General features: G+C 40.5%; 1 protein-coding gene across 6 annotated transcripts in view; it reads right to left on the reverse strand.

Moving 5' to 3' along the window:
* The window catches only part of dis3l2 (DIS3 like 3'-5' exoribonuclease 2), a 260531-nt gene that overhangs the window by 30082 nt on the left and 203263 nt on the right, over positions 1-27186 (reverse strand). For all 6 annotated transcript variants that reach the window (XM_080185679.1, XM_080185682.1, XM_080185678.1 and 3 more), the window contains 2 exons: positions 14392-14575; positions 8181-8267 (listed from right to left, as the gene is read on the reverse strand). In XM_080185679.1, coding sequence (XP_080041805.1) covers positions 8181-8267; positions 14392-14575 — 271 coding nt within the window. The remainder of the gene's footprint in view (positions 1-8180; positions 8268-14391; positions 14576-27186) is intronic.

Below are 27186 nucleotides of genomic sequence, written 5' to 3' on the forward strand. Positions count from 1 at the left end.
GGTTGCTTGTTGGTGATCTAAAAACTTGAAGCTCTCAACCCCTTTTTACTTCATCCCCGTTGATGTAGACAGGGGCATGTTCTCCTTTATGCTTCCTGAAGTTGATGACAATCTCCTCCCTTTTGTTGACATTAAGGGAGAGATTATTGTTGCCGCACCAGTTCATCAAATTTTTTAAATCTCATTCCTGTGCTCTGTCTCGTCATTGTTTGAGATCTGACCCACTACTGTGGTGTCAGCAAACCTGAAAATCGAATTGGAGGGGAATTTGGCCTCATGGTCATAGGTGTACAAGGAGTATTATAGGAGGCTGAAAACACAGCCTTGTGCGGCACCAGTATTGAGGATAATTGTGGAGGAGGTGTTGTTGTCTATCCTTACTGATTGTAGTCTCTGAGTTAGGAAGTTCAGGATCCATTCACAGAGGTATGTGCCGAGGCCTAGGCCAAGGAGTTTGGAGATGAGTTTCATGGGAATAATGGTGTTGACCTGGCGATTTGACAGCCCGCAGCTCCAACATTTTGTTAAGCACCACTTCGTAGGTGACTGTAATTGTTCTGAGTTCCTCCCTCCCTTCCAATTCCTGATTTATGATATCTTGGGCAATGGATGAATGTCACAGCAGCTGACGAATTGTGCTGGTGAAGGCACGTAGGTAGAAATAGGTTGTTTTTGGGATTGTGCAAATACACAGGGCAGCATATTGGTTAGCACTGCTGCCTCATAGTGCCAGGAACCCGGGTTCAATTCTGGCCTCAGGTCACTGCATGGAGAATGCACATTCTCCCCATATCTGCAGGGGTTTCCTCTGGGTGCTCTGGTTTCCTCCCACAGTCCAAAGATGTGCGGGTTAGGTTGACTGGCCATGCTAAATTGACCCTAATGTCAAGGGGATTAACAGGGTAAATATGTGGGGTTACAGGAATATGGCCTGGATGGGATTGTGGTCGGTGCAGACTCGATGGGCCAAATAGTCTCCTTCTGCACTGTAGGGATTCTACGATCCTTTGGTTGGAAGTTTACTTCTTGGGGCAAATATGACACCAAGGTTACTAGCTATCTAGACCTGCATCAGTTGCCAGGGAGAGGGATGGACTTGGTAACTGGGGAATAGATTTTGTAGCAGGAACGGAAGACAATTTTCTTTCGGAAGTTTCATTCAATGACCTGTCTGCACAACTAGTACTGGATGTTGGATAAATAGTCTGATAATAAACCAAAGCAGACTACCTTGTCACAATCACTTGTTGCTTATGACTTTGAATCGAGGTGTTTTGGTAGGGGCAGAAAGAACTGTCAAGAAAAGAAACAGAATATGCCATACCATTTTAAAAACACTTAAGTCTTTTGTTGTTAGGGGGTTTAGAATCTACAAACAACTAGGGTATAATGAATGATTTGCCAATTTCCATATTTTATCAATAGTCCAATGGGTTGATTTTGCATAGTGTTGGAACTTCAAATTCACAGCATACTTTGGGAATGTAAATCTCCAAACATCAATCCACTTCCTGCCAGTCAGCATAAATCAGTGCACTTAAATTATATTCAGGACAAATTTTTAATATATGAAAGGTTAGGTCTCTAAAAGGACTAATAATATGAAAAGACTCGATGTTTTGAAGTATGTTACAAACACTATACAGACCAATAATTTTACAAAAAGAAATGTGAATTCTAATTAATAGCCAAAAGAATGGCAGGGCAAGTTTTTACTATATAAAATTTTTACAAACTAACAGACTAAAAGCACTATTGACTGACACACTATTATTGTAGGCAATTTACAGAACTGAACATTTCTCTCTACTTTTAACACAGCTGAAAAACCCACTTCACAAGTGTACATTACACCGTCTCTTAAGTAGTCATTTGATTTTCCCAGACCCAAGCCAAATGATTCTTAGCTCTCAAGGGTTTAGTTCCATTCCTTTACTTTCCCAGTCTGTAACATTTCACTCAAGAACCAACTTTCACAGTGAAGGTTTTTCTAATTGAGATCTGCAGCCAATAATTTTTGTAATTTTGTATTTTGCATTTTATTTCTGCTATGCTTTGATTTCTTAATACTTAAAGTCATTTTGTATTTTCTCACTTGATACACACTGATCTTAATCCAGCCATGATTGTGTTTTGATTAATTAATCAATAATAATCAGTAGCGATCTGTTTTCCCAGATCTTGTTTCCTCTCTGTATTGACCAGCACAGTTGCTGTTTAGGCTAAGATTATGTTTTTCACTTTCTTGAGTTAGAATACAAAAACAGGTTTTTTACATTCATTCAGAAGTGCTGTTCAACAGCAATCAGTGACCCTTGGATTAGAGACCAAGTCACTGAGTAATCTTATCTGCTGTGGTCTTATCTTATCTGAAGTATCATGGGTTGATAGACCTAACGCTTGATTGATAGCTGATGTGAAGGCACCATCAGGAGCTATGTAAATGACCCGAATAATACAAAGTCTGCTTAACCTTGTAGTCCCTGTGAGAAGCACTGATAAAAGCTGAGATTTGGTTTGGAAAGACTGTGTAGCAGGCTTCCAGCTACTGGAATGAAGCCAAAAAATCAGTTTAAAGGGACGTTGCTTCAGAAACATGAGGCTGCAGCTGGGTGGAATAGTCAACCAAGGATGATGGGATGAAGGGTCAGAAAGGGAATGACTGACCAGAGTCATTTACTCAGTTACTCAGCAACTTCAATGTTTGTACTAACAGAACGGTAATACGTGTGCCAATTTTGAGCTGTTGTGGAACAGACCAAATTAAAGGTCATCGTTTGAAACATAGAAAATAGGTGCAGGAATAGGCTGTTTGGCCTTTTGAGCCCATACCACAATTCATTATGATCATGCACTCTCAGTATCCCACTCCCTTTGTGTTTAAGCAAACATCGGTTACCTTTCCTTCAGAAATATACAAATGCTTTCTCCTTTCAATAAAGTGATCTTTCTTTTTATATTATTATATATTATTTTCACACATATTATCAAGTATAAAAGTCATATTGCTAAAATCATTATTCAATAAAATTGTTGTTTCAACATAATACTTGTCATAGTCATTCATTCCTGTTACGTCCAGAGTACAGCTTTGAAACCGCGTGAAAGTCTGGAACAGACTCTCATGACCCCCTACACTAGCAATTCTGCCTCTGGCAGAAGACAGGTGAACCTTCTCACTCCATTTGAAATCCTCACTAATTTGTTTTTTTTTCACTCTGAGAGTGAGCTCCCACTTTTATTCATGCATTGTGAACCTTGTAGACCTTTGGCCATTAGTTGCTCCCACCCAGCTCCTGAAAAACTGCCTTGTCTACGGGTTTTCAAGGATATATTCAAAACCCTTCCCCTCTCCCATGACCTTCTCAATGCTAACAAGAATCACATGGGCCTGGTATTCAGGTTAAATGATAATTTGCTATTCTTTAGATCCCAGCTTTATTTCAACTTGGAAGAAAATGGACAGTTTAAACCATAACTATTTACAATCTGATATTCTCCATACTTCTCTGGGACCTAGACTAGAAGCAAGCATGAACAGCTTGAACCTTCTATCCAGCAAAACAACCTGGGGCTACATTTAATCTCCCCCTTTTCCCTCATAGACCCCACAGTCTAGTCAACCAGGCAAGTTGTTAGACAGACTTCACAGCAGGTCACATGACCCCACCCACCCTATATTTTATCCCATATTAAAGACCTATTTCCAAAGCATACAAAATTATAAATCCCACATTTTTAATAAATATATTTTGCACATTATTAGATGTGTGATATAAATTTGAAGCACTTGATCAGACTTACCTAACCCATGAACTGGCCAGAGCCAGTTTTCAAAATGCCAGCAAGTGGAATTGACAATTCTGAAAGGAACTGCTCCTTAAATCACAGACCATGCTTCTCCCGAGTGTGATTGGAGAAAGAATGAACATCAACACCGCTAAGTGTACACAGGAAAAAAGAGAGGATTTTGATGTGGTGGCCAGGTATTCATGGGGGAAGAGGCACTGGGATTCAGGGAGAAGAGACAGCATGGCTCAGTGGGAGAGAGATCCTGTAGGGCAGGGGGTGGGTGAGGTTGGGTCGTAGGGTGAACAGCTGCTAGTGAGTGCATGTGTGTGTGAGAAAGAGAGGAGAGACAGTGGCGCAATCTTACTGGCTCACCTCACTAGCCAGTGTGAGAAAGGGTGCCAAGCCTATTAACACAGAATTGACGACATCAACGTCTACACATCAGATTTGGCACTGTTTCTTCCACCCACCTGGATGCTACCTTTCACGCAGGTTCAAAGCTGTACTCTGGACGGAACAGGAATGAATGACTATGACCAGCAAAATTCACTACTATTCAGCAGTAGCGAGGACCAGGCACCACGGCCACAGCATCAGCAGTGCCAGCATGGCAATGTCTATTTGACACCTTGGCAGTGCCCAGTTGGGTGCCAGGGATAGTGCTAACGGGGTGGGGCTATGCACAATGATGGGGGTATATGCGAGGAGGAGACTACACAAGGGGGAGATTGGCAAGGGTGCGGGAGGGGGTGTTGTGCGAACACCAGGGGTCACGGGGGAGGGGGGCTGCGTTGTGCGTGCACTTCAGCAGTCTGCCAGGGGATTCATCAGAATGAAGTCCCAATGACAAATTTGCTAAAATGTATATGACATGCAAAAACAAGCCTGTTATTGTTTTTAAAATGCTACCATATAATGAGGGACTGTGTTTTTGACTCCACTTATTGATAATAAATATGAGAGTCATTAAAGGGTGAAACAGAGTTTATGTTTCAGCTCAATAATTTTCATCAGAAGGTTTCTCTCTCCACAGATGTTGCCTGATCTGCTTAGTTTTTCCAATAGGAAAAACAATTTTCCATCATCTGCAATATTTTCCTTTTGTGCTGTTGCAGTAATTAAAAGGTTTAAGCAGAGAAATAAAATTTAGAATGCTTAAACTTTTTTAAATAGACCACTGATTCATTAGAAAAAAACAATGTACTTGAAATGATAACTATTTGACATGGAAAGTATTTCCATGACATCACACTAGTGAAATTGTACTCAAAGAATGAGGAAAAAATGAGATGCAGGGAAGACCAAGAATGGTGTGTTTCAGAATTAAATCAAATAATTTAGCTTTGATAAAAACAAATTGCAGATGCTGGAATCTGAAACTAAAAGAGAAGGTGCTGGCATTTCCAACATTTTCTCTTTTATTTTAATTTAGTTTTGAGTTTCTCGCAAGCATTGATGACTGAAATGATTTAAATTTACATTTGCCTCTCACACATATGCCCTCAAAATATTTCCATAGTATCTGGTCATCATGATTCATCTCTTCAGCTCTGAGGGTGACAACAATCCAATTGCTCTACTTATCCAAACACAAATGTAAAATGTTTTCCTTCTCTACCTGGGAAAAGCTTATCTAACTTTATAACAATGGACCTGGGCATTTTGATGTGATAAACTCTTAGGATACCTGAATCATTACACACTACACTAATTGTATCTGAACAGATAAGTCAAACAATGGAACATATTCCAAGCTGGGAACTTCTGGAAGATCAAAACAATGTACCCATAATGTCAGTAGCACATCTTCCTGCAATTGCCAGTTGCAGGGAATATGACAATTGAAATTACTACTGCATTTTAAAACAATAAATATAGGTTGATACAATTACTTTCAAAAAGCACAGTGAATGTGTAAATCATTATATTCATTACACTCGTGATAGAAAATGCTGAAGTATTACATAGGATATACAGCACAGAAACAGGTCATTTGGCCCAATGTTGGTGTTTATGCTCCACTTGAGCCTCCTCCAATCTTTTTTCATCTAAGTCTACCATTGTAACCTTCTATATACTTCTCCCTCATTTTTTTTTAGGTTCTGCTCAAATTTACTATTCAACTCATCCACCCACTGTGCTTGCAAGTTCTGCAATCTTACCACTCTTTGGATTTTGGAGGAAGGTTAAAACTTTTCCTACCTTTTGAAATTCCAACAACATTCAGTTAAAATGTCTCTGTTGAGATACTTCAAGTCATCCTGACAGATGGAAATGCATGTACACAATAACACAAGAAAAGGAAGGCTGAGATCTGATCAAGAGTCCAGGAAGTTCAAGAAAACAAAGCCTTTATATTTTTGGCTATGGCCATGTGTTTTGACCCTCATCTAAAACAGCATTTCTGAATAATCATTACAAACAGTGGGAGAAACTGTTATAAAAGAGAGGCAGGGAGAAGTCAAATAAATGAAAGGCAAAATCATCCAAAGTACTTTACATCTAAAAATACATAATAATCAAAGGGGAGAATGAGAAGTGCAGCCAGAGGAATTTAGAGCAAAACAGAGGTTAGCACTGCTGCCTCACAGCACCAATGACCCGGATTCGATCCCAGCTTAGGTCACTGTATGTATGGAGACTGCACATTCTCCATGTGTTTGTGTGGGTTTCCTCTGGGTACTCTGGCTTTGTCCCACAGTCCAAAAGATGTGCTGGTTAGGTGCATTGGCCATGCTAAATTCTCCCTCAGTATACCTGGAGAGGCGCCCAAGTGTGGCGACTAGGGGATTTTCACAGTAATGTCACTGCAGTGTTAATGTAAGCCTACTTGTGATACGTATGTGTTCAGTGTGTTATCTGCACTCTAATTTTAAGAAAAACTTGATTATTGATTAATTAACTTGATAATACATAAGAAACAAAGGGTAAAAAAAGAACTGCCAACTTTGTATAAATAAATAAACCCTAATCAATAACTAGGCCTTAAGTAAGCATATAGAACTAATACATTTATAAAATCAAGAGAAGAAACTAACTTAACATTAAAAACCATTCAGGTAGCACTAGAGATATACAGGGAAGAAATATCTAGGGAGTTTACACCCCAACAGTGTTCTGGCACATAATTTCATGATTCAAAATACCCTTATCTTAAAAAAATCATATCATATAAGCCCCATCTTAAATTAATTTTTTAATGCTTTTAAAACACTAGGGATGTTTCACTTAATTCAAACAATGGAAGCAGCACCACTGAAAAATTATAGTTAAGTGCCAAATGTGAGACAACAGCCTAAAAGCTGAATGAATGGTTTTATGAAAAATGATCTGTCATATATTTTTGAAAATGTTGTTTGTAATGAACAATGTCCTGCTGGCTTCACCACAGTTCTCTATCACAGATCTGACTGAATATCCACATTATACAATTGTGTCCCATGGCTTCTGCAACATTTAATGGAGAATATGTGAACATTAAAATATTCATGAAAAACCTCTGTGCTCTGAAAAATATATTTTATTTAGATTTTACTTTCTTACTAGATGACTGATACAGACTGAAAAAAAAATCTAACAGATGAATTTACAAAATAGGGAAACAAGAACTTGGGTCTGGCTTTTGTCCAATTTTATTAGTTTTTCAAACTTGCCAGCATGGCTGCAGATAGCCACTGATATATTGACAGTTCCACAACGAAATGAGACAATTTAAATTGTGACAATCAAATTAAAATCTGAAAGGTAACAAGCTGACAGCTTGACACGTTCTCAGTTTGTTATTTTGACATCAAACCATGAACGACAGCATCTTTCTGGCAAACCAATATGTTCTGTGGATAAGCATTAGTATCTTTCAGAAGTAAACTGAGTATGAACAATGTCTGCCTTGCCACATACACATTTTCTACATCTGTGTTACAATGTGTCATAAGTGCATAAGTATTTAATTGTGAACTGCAGTAAACTTTTGTACTTTTTGGGGCAAATTCCTTTCTTGTGAACCCTTCCAATCAGAATTAGGAATGCAACACCTTGTACAGAACTTAACAATGGTTCAGAAGACAGTGAAACCCCAACCCTTGATGATCAAGGCTTCACAGTACAACACAAAGAATTTTCACCAAACATTCTGTTCGTACAATCAACTTACATTTAAACAAAGTACATTACTTCTGAAGTTGGATGGGCATATGAAAATATGGGTAAAGTTAAGAATACAAAATTCAACCCTAACTAACAATGTATTTATCATTACATGCATTTACAGTTGTAACACAGTTCACATATGTTTCTTGAAGTCTAGAATCATCTATGTTTTTGTTAGCAGACTAATATACTATTCTTGTATAAACAAGAAATCTTTTAAAAATTTAAATCTCTCTTACTTGCATTGGTCGAGAGCACATGTGGGTCAGTACTTCCTTCCTGGCGTCAGAATATTGGTCATCCCCTGCAGTTTTATTTAGGCTCCTCTGTTTAACAAAACAGCAAGAAAAATAGACACTTTTGGACCATTATTGTCATCTCAAACTGTAAGCTATGTACCTTATCAGAAAAACATTTAATTTCATGTGAAAATTAGTCTAAAGTTTAATTTCACATATTCTTATGATTAGTAAACATTAGGTACAGATATTTTAAAGTGAGATTTTGTGAGAAAGTGAAAATATATACACAAAACAGGATTAGGATCATTTTAGGACTGAGTTGAGGAGGAACTTCTTCACAGAGAGGGTTATGAATCTGTGGAGTTCCCTGCTCAGTGAAGAAGTTGAGGCTACCTCATTGAATGTTTTTAAGGCAAGGACTGAGAAATTTTTGAACAGTTTTTGAATTAAGGGTTATGGTGAGCGGGCGGGGGGGGAGGTAAGTGGAGCTGAGTACACGAAAAGATCAGCCATGATCTTTTTGAATGGGTGGAGTTTTTCAGATGGCCTACTCCTGCTCCTAGACCTCATGTTCTTTGCTGTATGAAAGCTGAATATTAGAATCCCATTGTGTAATAACTGGAAGTTTCATCTGATCCTATGATCAAAAAGGAGGAAAAATCGAATTGGGTCTGCACTTGTGTCAATGATTCAATATATAGACACAGATCTTCTGGTCTCCATAAGAGGCCACACACACAGCCCAAGGTGAGTATCAGCACCGTGTGGAAGTCCTGATATGCTGACCACAGTAGAAATTGCCTGGGAAGTTTGAAACTTGTAATTTGCAATTCCCAGGCTACCTGGACTCTGTGAAAATTTCTGACTCTGAACTAAAGTTGGAGACTTCTGTCAGAATCGGACATCAGACAGATCTGTGGTACCTGAACAGTTACCCAGGAAATGTTAGCTTGTATCTCCTGGCTAAGTAATGGTAGTCAGACAATCCACCCCCTCACCCCCAATCCAATGACTCCTTTTACCAGTTATTTCACCCAACCCGACCTGACCCTGCTACCCATCGATCCACCTGTCACTGACCTCCTGCAATCCTATGCACCCTACTACATTTATCCATTACCCATTTACTAAAATTCACACTGGACCTTTAAAACAGTGCCGTGAAAGAGGGCATATCCTGTCTACCCCCTGGACTCTACAGCACCGTGATGGTGTCCTTCAAGGGATGCTACACTCTGTCTTTCTGGAAAAGTTGGGTTTGGCTGATCTAGCAAGAAATGCATAGCAGTGTTGAGGTGTGGAAAAGCTCAAATACAGTTACAATCTGACGATGATTACCAATCCACAAATGATCCAGGCCTATTTCCCTGATTTAGTTTGCTTTGAATCTTCTTAAATAAACTAAGTGAACTAACATTTTACCACCAGGATTCTAGCACAATATTGCGTGAAATGTTTTCAACTTAGCTAAACAAAAGCCAAGTAATAAGGCATAGGGATACAGGCGGCACAGTGGCATAGTGATTAGCACTGCTGCCTCATACCGCCAGGGACCCGGGTTCAGTTCCGGCCTGGGGTCACTGTCTGTGTGGAGCTTGCACATTCTCCAACCCCCTATCTCTGCATGAGTTTCCTCCAGGTGCTCTGGTTTTCTCCCACAGTCCAAAGATACGAGGGATTACAGGAATAGGGCCTGGGTTGGGGCCTGTGCAGACTCGATAGGCTGAATGGTCTCCTTCTGTACAGTAGGGATTCTATGATGGTATATGTGAGTAATATCACTTAGTATGTGAGTAATAAGTTACTTTCTATCCAGATAAAATATAATTAATATCAAACTGGATGTTAGGAGGAGCTACAAAGTTGATGGATCCCATCCAGGGAAAGAATGGCTGCCTTGCAGTCACCCTTAGGCAAATTAAGTGCTGCCTCTGCTAAGTACAGGGAGCCTGCAAAGAATGTCCCCCCCCCCCCCCCCCAATTTGCCTGACACCAGCTAAAGCTGCCATGTTACCCACTTGGCATGAACCTCCTTCTGCCATGGGCAAAACAGCAGCAAGACCATCATGGGTTTCAATAGTCTCAAGATTGTGTGGGCTGCTGATATCTTCACTGCCCTTTATAAAATCTCATACCAGTCAGGGGTTTACAGGAATGTGGTGGGAAAGCTACCTGCTGCATTTTACAAACCCCCAACTATCTCCAAAGCCACAAACAGGGAAGTGCAGAATCTATCTATTAATGATCACCAAGGGCACAATACTAGTTTTTAGAACTGTATCGCCATTCTTTCACTGTCTCTTGGTCAACATCTTGGAACTCCCTTCCTAACAACACCGTGGATGTACCTATACCACATGGACTGCAGCAGTTCAGGAAGGCAGCTCATCACCACCTTCACAAGCGTAATTAGGAATATGCAATAAATGCTGGCTTAGTCAGTATTGCCTACATTCCATGAACAGATTTAAAAAAAAATCAGCATTATCTGGGGAATAAGTTATAACTGTATTCAAAATTAGGATGCCACAATCCTAGTGGTTTAAGCTAGTTATAGTTTCAGTAAGAAGAAGAAATTATATCCGGTTCTCAGGCCAGAGGATAATTTTAAGTTTATATCTTAAATATAATGAGATGTTTTTATCTTTCTCTGCAACTTCTGTTTCTAGCACCCAGTTTATTATTTAGTTTGGCATCTGTAATCTCACTGAAGTTGCTAAAGGTAATGCATTAATAGCTTTATTGACAGATTGATTGACCTCCATTATCCAGCTTGAACAGTTTCATGTCTGAACTGCAGACCACAATTTGGTCTTCAGTAGCTCTGGTTTCAAACAGAAATGTTTAGGGGATGGATGGGGAATCTATTTTAAAATAACATTCCTCTTTTGTTGTTTTCCTTCTTCCTTAACATTAAGTTTGAATTCATTTCAGATCCGATACTTTTATGTTTCATTTCAGAAAGGCCAGCTTGAATGGGGCATACACTGTCAAAGCACTTTCAGGAATAATTTGCTCCTTAATCACTGTGACTTAAAAGGAAACAGTCAAATAGTGCAAACATCATATTTTTAACAGCATAAGAAGCATAATTGTTTGTTAAATATACTCGAATTCTGGATTTTCTGAACAAATGTAAAATTTATTTGACTACATTCATTGTTTTGACTCACTTTTGCATATGCAGTCAAAATCAACCCTTCACATGACAACTCATGATGAAAAACAACCATCACCAGCCAAATAGAACATGTCCTTAAAGAGCTGATTTGGTTGTATCACAGCTTGGTATGGCTCCTGCTCTGCTCAATTCCGCAAGAAACTACAAAAGGTCGTGAATGCAGCCCAATCCATCACACAAACCAGTCTCCCATCCATTGACTCTGTCAACACTTCCAGCTGCCTCAGCAAAACAGTCAGCATAATTAAGGTCCCTACACACCCTGGACATTCTCTCTTCCACCTTCTTCCATTGGGAAAAAGATACAAAAGTCTGAGGACATGTACCAACCCACTCAAGAACAGCTTTTTCTCTGGTGCTGTCAGACTTTTGAAAGAACCCTATCTTGCATTAAGTTGATCTTTCTCTACACCCTAGCTGTGGCTGTAACACTACATTCTGCGCTCTCTCGTTTCCTTCTCTATGAACTGTATGCTGTCTGTATAGCAAATAAGAAACAATACTTTTCACTGTATACTAATACATATGACAACAATAAACAAATAAAATCAAAAAGATTAGTGCTTAAAACTTTTAGGAAATCTCATGCAATCTAATCAGGAATGTTTCAAATGTATATTCAAATTCTAATCAAAAGGAAGGGCAGTACGGTGGCATAGTGGTTAGCACTGCTGCCTCACAGCACAAGGGACATGCGTTCAATTCACTGTCTGTATGGAATCTGTACATTCTCCGCTTGTGCTCCAGTTTCTTCCCACAGTCCAAAGATGAGAAGGTTAGGTGGATTGGCCGTGCTACATTGTTCCTTAGTGTCAGGGGTCTAGCTAGGGTAAATGCATGGGATTATGGAGACAGGGTTGGTGCAGACTTGAAAGTCTGAATGGCCTCCTTCTGCGCTGTATGATTCTTTGATTCTATGCTGCTTCTTCCACTTTTGACTGAGACATTCATTATTGTTTGCAAGAAACAGTTTAAATATTTGACAAAAATTTAATCAATCATAAAACAAATCCCTGCATGTTAACCACCTATTAATATGTTGCCAATCTTCCAGACTGTAGAGCCTAGGAAAAAAATACTTCGTATTTGAGATTTGCAGCTATGTACTTTCAGTTTTTGTGGATCAGAGATGAATCCAAATGGCAGCTATGGAATGCCTAATGATGTATTAATTCTCTGTCCCAAATGGGATTTTCACGTTCCTGATCTTAATGGAATTTGTTTTCCAGGGCCCTAATGGTGGATGCCACTACTTAGAATAAACTGGATACTAGAACATGCCCTAGCAACTTTAGTGAAAACAGTTACGCAAGTACATAAGGAGCCTTTAGTATCGACTATACTGACAATTTCAGAAAATATGCAAGTCTTACTGGCAGAAATTTGGAAATCTGGATTCACCTGCACTAACTCTCAAATTTAATTTTTTTATGGAACCCAAGATGTCTGATAACCAATTATGGTTTCTTCCAATCTATCTGAAGGTATTGGTACCGTACCAGTGGGTCATGATGAGACTGGTATTATGAAAGCTGGTATGGTGGTGCAATTTGCTCCTGCTAATATTATCACTGAAATGAAATCTGTGGAACATGCATCACGAGGCCCTTCAGGAAGCCCTTCCTGGTGACAATGTTGGCTTCAATGTGAAGAACGTTTCTATTAAAGATATCCGTTGGGGATCCTGTTCTTGATTAACAGAGAAACTGATTGTCTGATTTTGAAAGAACTTATTATCTCAAGTGCCAACATCTACTATCATGTGTAATTAAGTACGAGGATTAAACTGCAATCTAAGTTTCACAAATTGTATGCATGACCAAGATAGTGCTAGGAACAATATTAAACAAACTTTAAGCTTAATTTATATTGACACTTGTGTGTTAAGAAAGGTGGAACATGGTTTCTAATTCATTTAGTTCTTTTAGTAAGAATAGTACCTGGAAGTTTGACTCCTAGCAAACTCGGTCAGGTTTTCTGGATTTGTTTGTATACATGCATTTTTCATGAGGTTTTACAACCTGTGAAGTGATGGGTTACAACAGGGTGAGTGCTTTAGTGATTTGGGGAACAAAACAAAGTAGACAAAACTGTGCTGTTGCCCAGTGATACACAGAAACAGAAGGAAAGATTGAAAAGAAGTTCAGCATGTGTTATGTCAGAGAGTGAAAATGTAAGTTGTTAGCTCTCTGATAAGATATATTGCAGGTTCCTGGGGAATTGAGTTTAGGGAACTCATATTTGCTCTGAAGCTTAAGTAATAATGAAGTTAGAGTGCAATTTTTGGGCGTGACAGGTATCAGGGAGAGATACCAGTTGGGGAAAAAGTATCCAGTCAATGTTCAGAAATCTGCCAAAAGAAAACTATTTACAACTGAGTCAGGCTAAGCAAGATTCTTTGGCATGAATGTTGGGGTAAAACTTCACTGGGTTTGTGTGTTTATAATAGTATTGCTGGAACATAGGAAATAGTGTGAAGTTTGAATTTTTTTTTGCTCCATAATATTTCCAACCTATTTGTCTGGTGTAATATAGGTATTTTTTCTTTGTTTAATAAATCTTTATTCTTTATGTTAAAAATTCATCAGTAAACTCCTGTGAAGTTGTTCAATAATTTTCCTCCATGGTTTCTAAAAAAACTATTAGGAACTATTAAGCTAAGTTTCACCCTGAGATCTGACTTGCTCAGTATTATCAGCTGTGACTGTAACAGTAGGTTGTGGTAAAAATTGTGGGACAATAACAAAATATTTGCAAACAACGTGCAAATGCTGTGTGATTGGATGTCACATGACTAAATATCACATGCTTAGACATCCAGGAATATGTCAGTCAAGAGTTGACAATTCTATAGAGGTCACTTAAATAAGTATACAGATAAAATTTTACATTTACAATTAATTTAACCAGTAAGAAATACAATTGAAACGTCATTCGTGGCAATTTTTAAATTACCACTTTACAACTCTTTTTCAACATCATTCAACCATCATCTAGTTTTGTAACAATTTTTTTCTGTAAACTTACGTGCAATGTGCCTGCAGTACTGAAGTCAAGCTCAATTCCCAATTGTTCAAAGAGTGCAGTCAGGTCATCAAGCATATTTGTTTGTGGCGGTGGATGTCGACGCAGTAAAGCTTGTTCGGGGAATGATCTGTAGATTCTGTGGGCTACTGCCATGTTTGCCAGTAACATAAATTCTTCTATTAATCTAAAAAGATCAAAACATTTTTAGGTAATAAAAATGCAATGCGTAACTGATCTCACATTGTCATTGATAATAAGTGAAAGACTTCATATAAGTACTGCCCCTCATTTACTGCTGCAATGGCAGTTTTAGTGAAGGCAAATACAAAGTACTCATTTAGTACCTCACCTGGCTTCATGATGCCCAATCAGCCTCACCCTTCCTTTTCCCATGTATTTATATAAAAAACTTTCGGGTTCCCTTTTATGTATGTTGCTAATCTACACTCATACTCTCTCTTTGCTCCTCTTATTCCCTTTCTTAATATCTCTTCGGTACTTTAGCCGTCCTTTTGTTAAGTACTTTTCTGCTTGATTGCACTTTGTCCTAGTCCAGAACTGTTCGAAATCATGATATGATTACTGTTCCTCAAATTCTCCATTTGGTCTACTTCATTCATCAGAACTAGAACTGCTTCCTTCTTCATCGGGTTGGAACTACATTGATCAAGAAACCTCATTCGTACACTTTTCACAAACTCCTCCCCATCTTTGACCTTTACACTGTTATTATTGCAGTCTATTTTAAAGTTTCACATTATCCCCACATTGTAATTCTTATAACTTTCTGCAATATGCCAACAAATTTGTTTCTCTATCCTCTTCCCCATTTTCAGGTGAGTTGTAGTAATCACCAAGTCTCATAACAGCTCCATTATGATTCCTTAATTCTAACCAAATAGACTTTTTCTTCAATCCCTCAACTACATCATTCTTTTCCAAAGCTGTCATAGTTTCTTTGATAAATACTACCACCACTCACAATACTTTTAGTCCCTATCTTTCTTGAATATACTTTATAGCCAGAAATATTATGTTCACAGTCCTCTGTTCTTTGAGGAAGGCCTCGGCTACTGCCATTATCATAGTCCCATATAGCAACTTAGCAGCTCACTAAGCTATCACACAATGTGCACTCCAAACCCCAAATGGTTTTCTATTTCTGAACTATTCTTTAATCTGGTAAAAGTTTCCTTTCCTAGTCCTCTGCACACCTTATTTCTCCTCTCTAATGTTCCATCCTAATGGTTGCCCTTCTGCTAAATGATTTTTAATCCTCCTCTACAGTACTTTGTAATCTTGGATGGGCATTTTGGTCAGCATGGACCAGTTTGGGCTGAAGAGTCTGTCTCCATGGCATAGATTCTATGGTTCTGCAAGGACATTGGTCACAGCAGTACTGAGGTGCAACTCGCCCACCTTGAACAGGTCCATTCCGCCCTAGGAATCTGAAGCCTTTCCTTTTTGCACTATTTTGCCAGCCACACATTATTCTATGTGATCCTATTTCTTTACTCACCCCCAATATAGTTCAGAAGTTACTGCATTTGAGTTCTGCTTTTTAATTTTTCCCATAGCTCCTGAAACTCTGACTGCAGGATCCCGATGCTTTTCTTTCAGTGTCATTGGTTTTTTCAAATGAGTGATGACTTCTGGCTGTTCCCCTTTTCACCCACAAAATATCCTGCAGCCTCCTAGTAACATTCTTTACCCAGGCACCAGGAAGGAACATACCATGTGGGACTCAAGTCAGTGGTTACCACGATGCTTCTCTATCCCCTGTGACTATTGAATGTCTATAATTTTGCAGTGGACTTTGAAGTGGACTGCACTTTTCAACAAAATCTTGTCACCCTCACTGGTATTCAGCACTAAAAACCAGTCTGAACATGCCTTATTCTGGGAGGATTTCTACACTGCCTACTTCTTTGTCTTGCTGGGTGGCTACCCTGAACATTCTATAGTTGCAGGATGACCACCTCTTGGAACATGTGCTCCAGGAATCTCTCAGCTTCCTGTAGGCTCTGCATGACCTCAGCCACTCTTCAAGCTCAGAAACTCCCGAACTCAAATTTGAGTAACTGAAGACATTTTCTGCACATATGGTCATCCAGAACACACAAACTCCTGGAATTCCTACATGGCACAGGAATTGAAGACAACTAGTCTTAGCATTTTCCTAAAAAATCCCTTTTTATCTGTAGAGTTTGTTATTTGCTTTTTTACTAAAATAGAGAGAGTTTACATTTCCAGTTGATAAACTTTTATTCCGATAAAAGGTCATCAACCTGAAACACTGGCCCAGATCTTCTGGTCTCCAGATCATCAGTCTAGACGTAGCCCCTAAATTATGCATTCAGACTCCTTTGAAGTCCTGACAGACCAACTCCAGGGGAGTTGTCTGGGAAGTCTGAGCATCTGAAGAGCAATTCCCTGCTCCTGGGGACCTCCAAGAAGTCTCCTGCTTGGGAGACACGAGCTGTAGTTCTGAACATTAACAGCTTTGAAATGAGTTACTAGAGCTTTTCTCAGCATAGTAGTGTGGGAAAGTAACAATCACAAGCTTAATGACCTTCACAGGATGAGTAACAGAAGTATGACATGAAGCACAGACTTGAGCTTTCAGTTAGTTAAATTACAGCTGCGGTCTGTATCATGCGGTTTATTAGGATCTTATCATGTAAAGGTGATAACTAAAAGATATAAACATGTTATGCAGCCTTTGTTTCAGGCAGGCACCCTATTGGAACAAATTTTTTTTTCCAAAAATATACTTTATTCATAAAAATCTCAAGTAATCTATTACAGTGTACAGGGCTTTGAGTAGCAAAACAATGCGAAATCAAAACATGTTTGCAGATCTGTCCAAATTACAGTGTCTACATTTCAATACTTAAAAAAAACTATATGCATGTCTCAAATATTTACATATTTGTACTAATTACAAGAATTACATTTCAGTTCTTAAAAATACGTACATGCCTCAATAGATTTCTGTGTGCCGTTAGTGCTCAGATTGGCACACAGTTACGCAGGTCGAGGGTATTCTGCAGTTCCTGGGCCCTCGGTCTGCCTCCGTTAAAAGGCCTTACAGTGTGGCCTTTCCCCATTGTACCTTTGCGGCGGCTGCCCCAAGCTTCAGCCCGTCCCTTAGCATGTAGTCCTGGACCTTGGAATGTGCCAGTCTGCAACACTCGGTCGAGGACAGTTCTTTCAGCTGGAAGATCAGCAAGTTTCGGGCGGACCAAAGTGCGTCCTTCACTGAGTTGATGACCTTCCAGCAGCAGTTGATATTTGTCTCGGTGTGCGTTCCCGGAAACAGCCCGTAAAGCACAGAGTCCTGCGTCACCGAGCTGCTCGGGACGAACCTCGACAAATACCACTGCATCTCGCTCCAGACCTTCTTTGCAAAGGCACATTCCAGAAGGAGGTGTGCGACCGTCTCGTCAGCCCCGCAGCCGCTTCGAGGGCAGCGTGCGGTGATGTTGAGACCTCGAGCGTGCATAAAGGATCTGACGGGGAGTGCCCTTCTCATCACCAGCCAAGCCAGATCTTGGTGCTTGTTTGTCAGTTCTGGTGATGAGGCGTTCTGCCAGATGACACTGACAGTCTGCTCAGGGAACCATCCGACAGGATCCGCCGTCTCCTTTTCTCTCAGGGCCCCAAGGACGTTACGCGCTGACCACTGCTTAATCGCCTTGTGGTCAAAGGTGTGTTTGCGGAAAAATTTCTCCACGAAGGACAGGTGCTGCGGTACGGTCCAACTACTTGGAGCGTTGGAACAAATAATGTAACCAAGCATGTTTCTGAAAAAAGTTTCAGCTACTGCAGCTTACAGACTTGAGTGGTTTCAATCTTTTACCACATTTTTTTGGTGTAGTTGACAGGATCCTCTTAACATCAGACATTGGTACTGGATCAACTGCTGATAGCAGAGCATGTATGTTCATTTATCAACCATTAGATAGGGCAGTCAGTGACATGTCAGCACAGTGGTTAGCACTGCCGCCTCATTGCCAGAGACCCAGGTTCAATTCCGGTGTCGGGTCATTGTCTGTGCGGAGTCTGCACGTGGCTATGTGGGTTTCTTCCAGGTGCTCCAGTTTCCTCTCTCAGTCCAAAGATGTGCGGATTAGGTGGATTGGCCATGCTAAATTATCACTTAGTGTCATGGGGACTAGCTAGGGTAAATGCATGGGGTTATGGGGTTGAGGGCCTGGATGGGATTGTGGTCAGTGCAAACTCAATGGGCCAAATGACATCCTTCTGCACTGTAGTGATTCTATGATTCTATGTGACACAGGAAGTCACAAGAAGGCTTACATTAACAAAGCAATGAAGTTACTGTGAAAATCTGCCACACTCCAGCGTCTGTTTGGATACACTGAGGGAGAAAATTTATCATGGCCAATGCACCTAACCAGCACGACTTTCAGACTGTGGGAGGAAACCGCAGCACCCAGAGGAAACCTGCGCAGACATGGGGAGGATGTGCAGACTCCGCACAGACAGTGACTCAAGCCAGGAATCGAACGCGGGTCCCTGGTGCTGTGAGGCAGCAGTGCCATTGTGCCGCTGGCCACAATTATAATTCCAGGATATTTTTGATAAATATGTGGGATTTTAATCTTGTGAGAATTACATTGTTTTAATTCAATAAGGTTGAGTGAAATTTGTGATATTTGATATATTTATGACCAATCCTGTGTTGGATTGATCTTGGGTTAAAAATTTCATGTATAGTTTAAAAAGTTGTTTCTGACACAATAAAAAAAGCACAATTTTGAGATTGGATATTGAAAAATAACAAATTTAAAAAGGAAGGAAATATTGCAATTGTTTCCAGGGTAAACTGAAGTAGGGGGGAAACCAATGCATCTGGTGTAGTGGAAAAACTGGTGTGTCTGGTGTAGTGGGGAAATCAGTGCATCTGGTGTAGTGAGAAAACGAGTGTCCAGTGCAGTGAGAAGAGGTGGTAAAACAGTATCCTGTTTTCTAGTTTTCAGTGGAGGGGGAAAAAAACCATGAGGTGGGGAATGGCCCATTTCCTAGTATCTCCTTTTGACACCAACCAAATAAACAAACTCAAATTAACTTAGGGACAAATTAAAGGAGGCAGCTCCCCAAAAGGAAGAGGGGAACAGCCCAAACAAAAGACAAAGTCGAAAGGAAACTTAAAACATTAAATCATAAGGTGATTATCAGGGTCGACAACTGCACCCGTGGACACCGCATGCTCCCTCTCCAGGGATTCCTGGTCGTGAATGTAGCCGCGGTAGAGGGGCAGGCAGTCGGGATGGACAACCCTGTCAATCGCCCGCTGCCTGGACCTATTGATGACGCAACTTACCAGCCCAGGAGCAGGTTCACGAGGAGGTCACCATCCCCACCCACCCCTCTCCGTACCAGGTGCCCATAGATTAGGAGCATGGGACTGAAGTGCAAACAAAATATCAGTAAAAGATGTTTGAGAAAACCAAAGAGGGTGTGCAATCTATAACACAGAACATAGGCATGGTCCAAGGACTCCACAAGGCCACAGAAAGGGCAATCTTGGGAGCCTGTGAACCACAAGAACCTAATATTGTACAGCACTGCTGCATGCAACATCCTCCACCGCAGGTCCCCAAGATAATTGGGGAAGATCCCTCCATAGAGGGACCACCCCATTTCCTTGTAAGGCAATAATAGTGGTCAAACTACATTAGCATGACAGATAGAAATTTAGACTGGGGATCTGGATCACTCACTGGTTATTTGACAAAAAAAAATCAGAAGCAAAATGACTAAGGGAAGTTGGAATCCAGCATGGACCCCAGACAAGTGTAAGAGAGACAGTCAAAGGGGAAAAAAGGAACCGGAATAGTGATTGTGTAAATGTTACCTTGATATGCATCAGTCAGGGAAATCAGAGGTAAGGCAGCAGACTCTGGAAAGGGAACAATTATTAGGTTTCTCTTGATCCTATAAATATTAAAGGAACAAGAGGCCGTTTGAAACAGTCTTGCCTACAGGAGTGTAATAGAGAGAATCAGTCTTTGAAAACAGTGACTTAACTCCTTCTGATAGCAGCTTGAACTGTTAGACTGATGAAGTAATCCATTCCACCAAAGCACAATAGACCTTTGTGCTTTGTTTAGAAACTTTTGGCAGAGTTAAAAAAGACAGCTCAACAAAACCGTTTAGATAATCTTAAAATTGAAAAAGTTAGGTACAATAATTTAGTGGGTTATCTTTGAGAAAATAAAACATTGCTCAAGGAAAAGAAAGCAAAGAATCAAAACAAACTAACGTCTGGAATCAAATAGGAGTGTTTGATTTCCGTTTCAAATATAACACTTTATTGGACTGTAAAATCTTCCCAGAGAAATTGGGTAGGATAAGATAGTTACTATTGCAGCTGAAAAATGGTATGAAGAAATACAAAATAAAACTAGGGAAAAAGGACACAACACATAAACCTTTAAGGGAACTGAATTTGATAATCTGGCATCAGCAAAGACATTGAAACAGTACAGGGGGAGACAAGATAAAATCTCAAGTCAGAGACCCTTTAACGTAGAATCATAGAAAAACTACAGCACAAACAGGCCGTTTGGCCCACAAGTTACGCCAATCATATTTCTACCTACTAGGCTTACCTATAACCCTCAATCCTATTAAGTCCCATGTACTCATCCAGAAGTCTCTTAAAAGACCCTATCGAATTTGCCTCCACCACCACCGACAGCAGCCGATTCCACTCACCCACCAACCTCTGAGTGAAAAACTTACCCCTGATATCTCCTCTGTATCTACTCCCCAGCACCTTAAACCTGTGTCCTCTTATGGCAGCCATTTCAGCCCTAGGGAAAAGCATCTGAGAGTCCACCTGATCAATATCTCAAAAAACAAAATGGTCAATATGGCCTGAGGAATAAGAAAACAATTTTTCCCCAGAAAAATCAAAGCAATGAAGAAACAACTTTAAGAGAATTTTAAGATGATCGTGGCGAGAGAGTGTAAAATGAATTTTTGGTTGAGACAATTTGCAGATCAAGGAGAACAAAATAATACTTAACAATTTACCACAAGATGAATTCAGGTAAACGGGGAATAAGGAAAGGATGGGTAAATATATCCATGATCCTATTAATACACTTACAAGATACAACAATTAGGAACACAGGAGTGGCACCATGATCACAAGCAGAGTTATGCGCCTCCCAGAGGGAACTGCCTGAAAGTGAAGGTACCGGCCATTGAAAGATATAAGAAAGTGCATTGTAAAGTTCTGTAGACAGCTTAAGGAATTGAGATCTGGGGTGGTACAGCAGCAGGAGTTGGCAGACCCAGGAAGAATTAAGGGGAAGTAGTTTTGCCCAGGACATGCCAGATGTAGAGGAGACAATGATAGTTAAAGGGGCACCAGAATGATCTGAGTCTACCCCAGGGTAGCAAGGATCTTACTGGATGATGATGACTAGACATGTATGTATGCTTGGGATTATTTGTCACAGGTGAAACCTTATACCTCGCAGTCTGTTTCTGACAGCAGGAAAGCAACCAGCAGCTTGCTTAACTATTTTGTTTCAGACAAATCCTCAGAGTAATGGCAATCTGCTGGAGAACAGCAGCATGGGAGGTGGCAACCATGTGAATCAATAAAGCAATCTATCTGGATCCAGGACAGTATGTGAAGCTACCTAAAGGAGGGAGTGGCGAATGGAAAAGGAAATCAAATGTTGAGATTTCTGATCGAAGTCAATACCAGTAGTCATCGTTTATTCAGGGCATATTATCAAGAAGGGAACAGACTGACTCGCATAACTTTGCCCCGACATTTTATACTAATGACATGTGGAGATAAAAGGAGTGGACAACACCAGCTTGGGTGTAGGGGCAATTCTGTTATCTGCTTCCAACACAGGGATGAACATTATGGCATAAGAACGTAAGAACTAGGGCCAGGAGTAGGCCATCTGGCCCCTTGAGCCTGCTCAGCCATTCAATAAAATCATGGCTGATCTTTTCGTGGACTCAGCTCCACTTACCTGCCCGATTACCATAACCCTTAATTCCTTTACTGTTCAAACATTTAACTATCCTTGCCTTACAAACATTCAATGAGGTAGAATTAACTGCTTTGCTGGCAGGAAATTCCACAGATTCACAACCCTTTGTGTGGAGAAGTTCCTCCACAACTCAGTCCTAAAACTGTCCCCCCCCACCCCCCTTATTGTGAGACTTGCCCCCGAGTTCTAGTTTCACTCTAGTGGGAAACAACTTCCCTGCTTCTATCATATCTATTCCCTTCATAATTATGTTTCTATAAGATATCCCTTCATTCTTCTGAATTCCAATGAATTTGCCCCAGTCTACTGAGTCTCTCCTCATAAGCCAACCCTCTCAACTCCAGAATCAACCTAGTGAATCTCCTCTGTACCCTTTCCAGTGCTAGTATATCCTTTCTCATATAAGGAGACCAAAGCTGTACACTGTACTCGAGATGTGGCCTCAACAGCATCTTGCACAGCTGCAACATAATCTCCCTTCTTTTAAACTCCATCCCTCTAGCAATGAAGGACAAAATTCCATTCGCCTTCTTAATTACCTCTGCACCTGCAAATCAACTTTGTGACTCATGCACAAGGACACCCAGGTCCCTCTGCACAGCAGCATACTGTAATTTTTTACCATTTAAATAATAGTCCATTTTGCTGTTATTCTTACCAACATTGTACTCCATCTGCTAGACCCTTGCCCACTCACAAACTAAAAAACTTTGCAGAATTTCAGCGTCCTCTGCACACTTTGCTCTGCCACTCATCTTAGTGCTATCTGCGAATTTTGACACACTACACTTGGTCCCCAACTCCAAATTATCTATGAAAATCATAAAACAATTGCGGTCCCAAAACTGATTCCTGAGGCACTAGTCACTGATCGCCAACCAGAAAAACACCCATTTACCCCCATTCTTTGCTTTCTGTTAGTTAACCAATCCTCTATCCATGCTGGATGGATTACTTTATCCCCGTTTGTCTGGGCACCGGGATTGGCGGGGCAATACTGTCAAGAGTGCTGTATAGATATTAGCAATCAATTTGTTTGTTGCAATACACAGTGTTTTAATTTATCAATGTGCAGATATCAGAAACCCACTAAGTTCCCAGCCACCATGTCACCATCCCCAGATGGGATAATTAGAGGTGGGGAACCCAAAGTGATATAACATGACGATATAATGTTTATGCTGGAAGTGACCTACATTTTAACCAACCTCATCTTGACTTTATCAGTCGATTGGGCAAAACATAAATCACAACGCTTATGCCTGCAAGGTAAAGTGCCAACTTCCAATTCACAGTGCATGGAACCAAACAAAATCACAGCTACACAAGATCAGGGGAAGGTAATGTTGGAGGGTTAAAAATCATTAATATGAGTACTCACAGGCTAAGGGGATGACATGTGACATGTTGATGGATAATATTAAACCAGATGTGGTACTACACCTCAAGATTTGGGCAGCATGGTGGCACAGTGGTTAGCACTGCTGCCTCACAGGGTGACTGTTGGTATGGAGTTTGCACATTCTCAATGTGCATGGGTTTCTTCCAACTGCTCCGGTTTTCTCCCTGTCCAAAGGTGTGCAGGATAGGTGGATTGGCCATGCTAAATAGTCCCTTAGTGTCCTAGGATGTATAAGTTAGGGGGATTAGCGGGGTAAATTCATAGGGTTACAGGGAAAGGGCACGGGTAGGATGCTCTGTCGAAGAGTCGGTGTAGACTTGATAGGCCGAATGGCCTCCTTCTGCACAGTATGGAATTTATGAATGTATCAGGTTGTGGAGAAATTAGACTTGTAAGTTTCAACTTACAAGAGGAATGATACGGATTAGTTAATAGTTACAAAGTACTGGAGGCAAGGGAGATACAATGAAATTTCTGGTGAGTACACCACAACAGCATAATAGAGGAACATACCAGGGTGGATATATGTTTGAATTCCTGGGAGTGGAAGGGAATCACAGCATTACAGCCCCTGTAATATCCTGAAACCCAAGAGTAAAGATTCTGCCATCGTAGTGTTGATTAACTCCTTTGAAGGGAACTTCAAGATAGTCCAAACCTCCCCTTGCATAATCGCGCTTCTGATGGACAGGATAAGATTCCAATATGGAGGATTGGTGTTTGATAATAACCATATCTTCTGCTTACAGATCACTGACATCTTTATGGAGGAGGATTTTCATTTTGCAGACAGGGCCCTCAGTTTATTGTCAAACAATACATTAAACATCAACCACACCCCACGTTGAATAGCTTGGGTAGCAGTGGAAAGGGTTCTGATTTTTCTCATGTGATTTTTTTTGGAACAAAGCCATCATCAGTCACCAGGGGACAGGTGCACGTGACTCTGGTCACAGGAAAGGTCAGGAAATTGGCAGACTCAACCAGTAATCTGGCCAGGATGGTAAGAAAGCAGTATGACTGGTTGGAAGTAAGAAGAGTGCGCCTGTTGCGCTCTTAATAGTTGGTCTCTGTATTCATTGTTATCAGCGACTAATGGTATCCCAGGCAGTACAGATGGCAATGCTGGCCAATGAAGGGTACATACTGATATTCCCTGCCACTGACACTTCCCTCCTAGGGAAGACAAAATTAGGAACATTCATGAAGATTTTGCAATTTGAGGAAATGATGGTTCTGGGCCTATTTTAGGTCAACAGGACTTGGGCAAAGCTGTAAGAGAATGATAGGGCAGCAACTCCAAAGCACATTAGTCCCGAGTAGAATCCCTGGAGCTCCTGTTGAGCTGAGGATTTTAGGAATGGTCCACATGGGTCAGGTCATGCCTGAACGGGATCCAAATGGAGGGTCTGAGGTGGGGATAATTGAAATAATTCAACATTAATAGCTTTGAAGTAGGTAAATGTAGTAATGAGCATCAAGAACTTTAGTTATTTTGATTTGATTTATTGTCACATGTTTTGGTATACAGTGAAAAGTATTGTTTCTTGCATGCTGTACAGACAAAGCATTCCGTTCATAGGATGCATAGGGGAGGAGGAAAGGGGAGGGTGCAGAATATAGTGTTGCAGTCGTAGCTAGGTTGTAGAGAAAGATCAACTTAATATAGGTTATTCAATATGCTGGTGTGAGAAAGTAACAATCATAAAATTAACGACCTTCACAGGATGGGTAAACTGAAATGTGATCAGAAGCAGAGACTTCAGTTAGATAAATTACAGCTACCTGTATAACATCCTTTATAATGCTGTTTATTATGTGTTTATAGTACAAAGATGATCATCAACAGATATACATTAGTTATGCTGACTTTGCATCAGGCAGACATCCTGTAGGAGCAAGTTATATCTCCTAAGCACAATTGTGAATAAAGTCTCAATTACTGCAACTTACAGACTTGAGTGGTTTCAGTCTTTTACCACAACAGTGGATAGCATTATGAAGATATTAAACATGTTAACTAATGGCTGCTCTCGCCTGTGATATGGTGCATAGGACTTCTCTTTCTGCTGTACTGTTATTGTGTCTTTAAGAAATGTATTTTTAAAAATCATGTTCTCTGCAGCTTTGTTTTTTTTCATTATTGCTGATCTGTCTGCTTAGATAGCTCTTGTCTCACAAACTTGATCGAGTTTTTCGAGGAAATGATGAAGATGATTGTGGAGGGTAGGGCAGTGGATGTTGTCTACATGGACTTCAGTAAGACATTTGGCAAGGTCCCTCATGGCAGACTGGTGCAGAAGGTGAAGTTGCATGGGATCACAGATGAGCTGGTAAGGTGGGTACAAAACTGGCTTGGTCAAAGAATACAGAGGGTAGCAGTGGAAGGCTGCGTTTCTGAATGAAGGGCTGTGACAATTGGTGTTCCTCAGGAATCAGTGCTGGGATCTTTGCTGTTTGTAATTTATATAAATGATTTGAGGAAAACGTAACTGGATTGATTAGTAAGTTTGTGGACGAAACAAAGGTTGGTGGATTTGCAGATAGTGATGAGGACCATCAGAGGACACAGCAGGATATAGATCAGTTGGAGACCTGGGCAAAGAAATGGCAGATAGAGTTTAATCTGGACAAATGTGAGGTAATGCATTTTGGAAGGTCTAATAGAGATAGGAAATATACAGTAAATGGCAGAACCCTCAGGAGTACTAATAGGCAAAGAGATCTGGGTATACAGATAGACAGATCACTGAAAGTGGCAATGCAGATGGAGAAGGTAGTCAAGAAGGCATACAGCATGCTTGCCTTCATTGGCTGGAGTGCTGAGTTTAAAAATTGGCAAGTCATGTTGCCGCTTTATAGAACCTTAGTTAGGCCGCACTTGGAATATAGTGTTCAATTCTGATCGCCACACTACCAGAAGGATGTGGAGGCTTTGGAGAGGGTACAGAAAAGATTTACCAGGATATTGTCTGATATGGACGGCATTAGTTATGAGGAGAGGTTGGAGAAACTTGGTTTGTTCTCACTGGAGTGACGGAGGTTGAGGGGAGGCCTGATAGAAGTCTACAAGATTATGAGAGATATGGACAGAGTAAATAGTCAGAAGCTTTTTCTCTTTTGGGAGAGTCAATTACTGGGGGGCATAGGTTTAAGGTGTGAGGGGCAAGTTTTAAAAGAGATGTACAGGTAGATTTTTTACACAGAGAGCGGTGGGTGCCTGGAACTCATTGCCAGGGGAGATAGTGGGAGCAGATACGGTAGTGACATTTAAGGGGTGTCTTGACAAGTACGTGAATGAGATGGGAATAGAGGGATATGGTCCCCGGAAGCGTAGGG

The sequence above is a fragment of the Carcharhinus amblyrhynchos genome, chromosome 3 (genome assembly GCF_965287045.1).
Source record: "Carcharhinus amblyrhynchos chromosome 3, sCarAmb.v2.hapA, whole genome shotgun sequence".
NCBI lineage: Eukaryota > Metazoa > Chordata > Chondrichthyes > Carcharhiniformes > Carcharhinidae > Carcharhinus > Carcharhinus amblyrhynchos.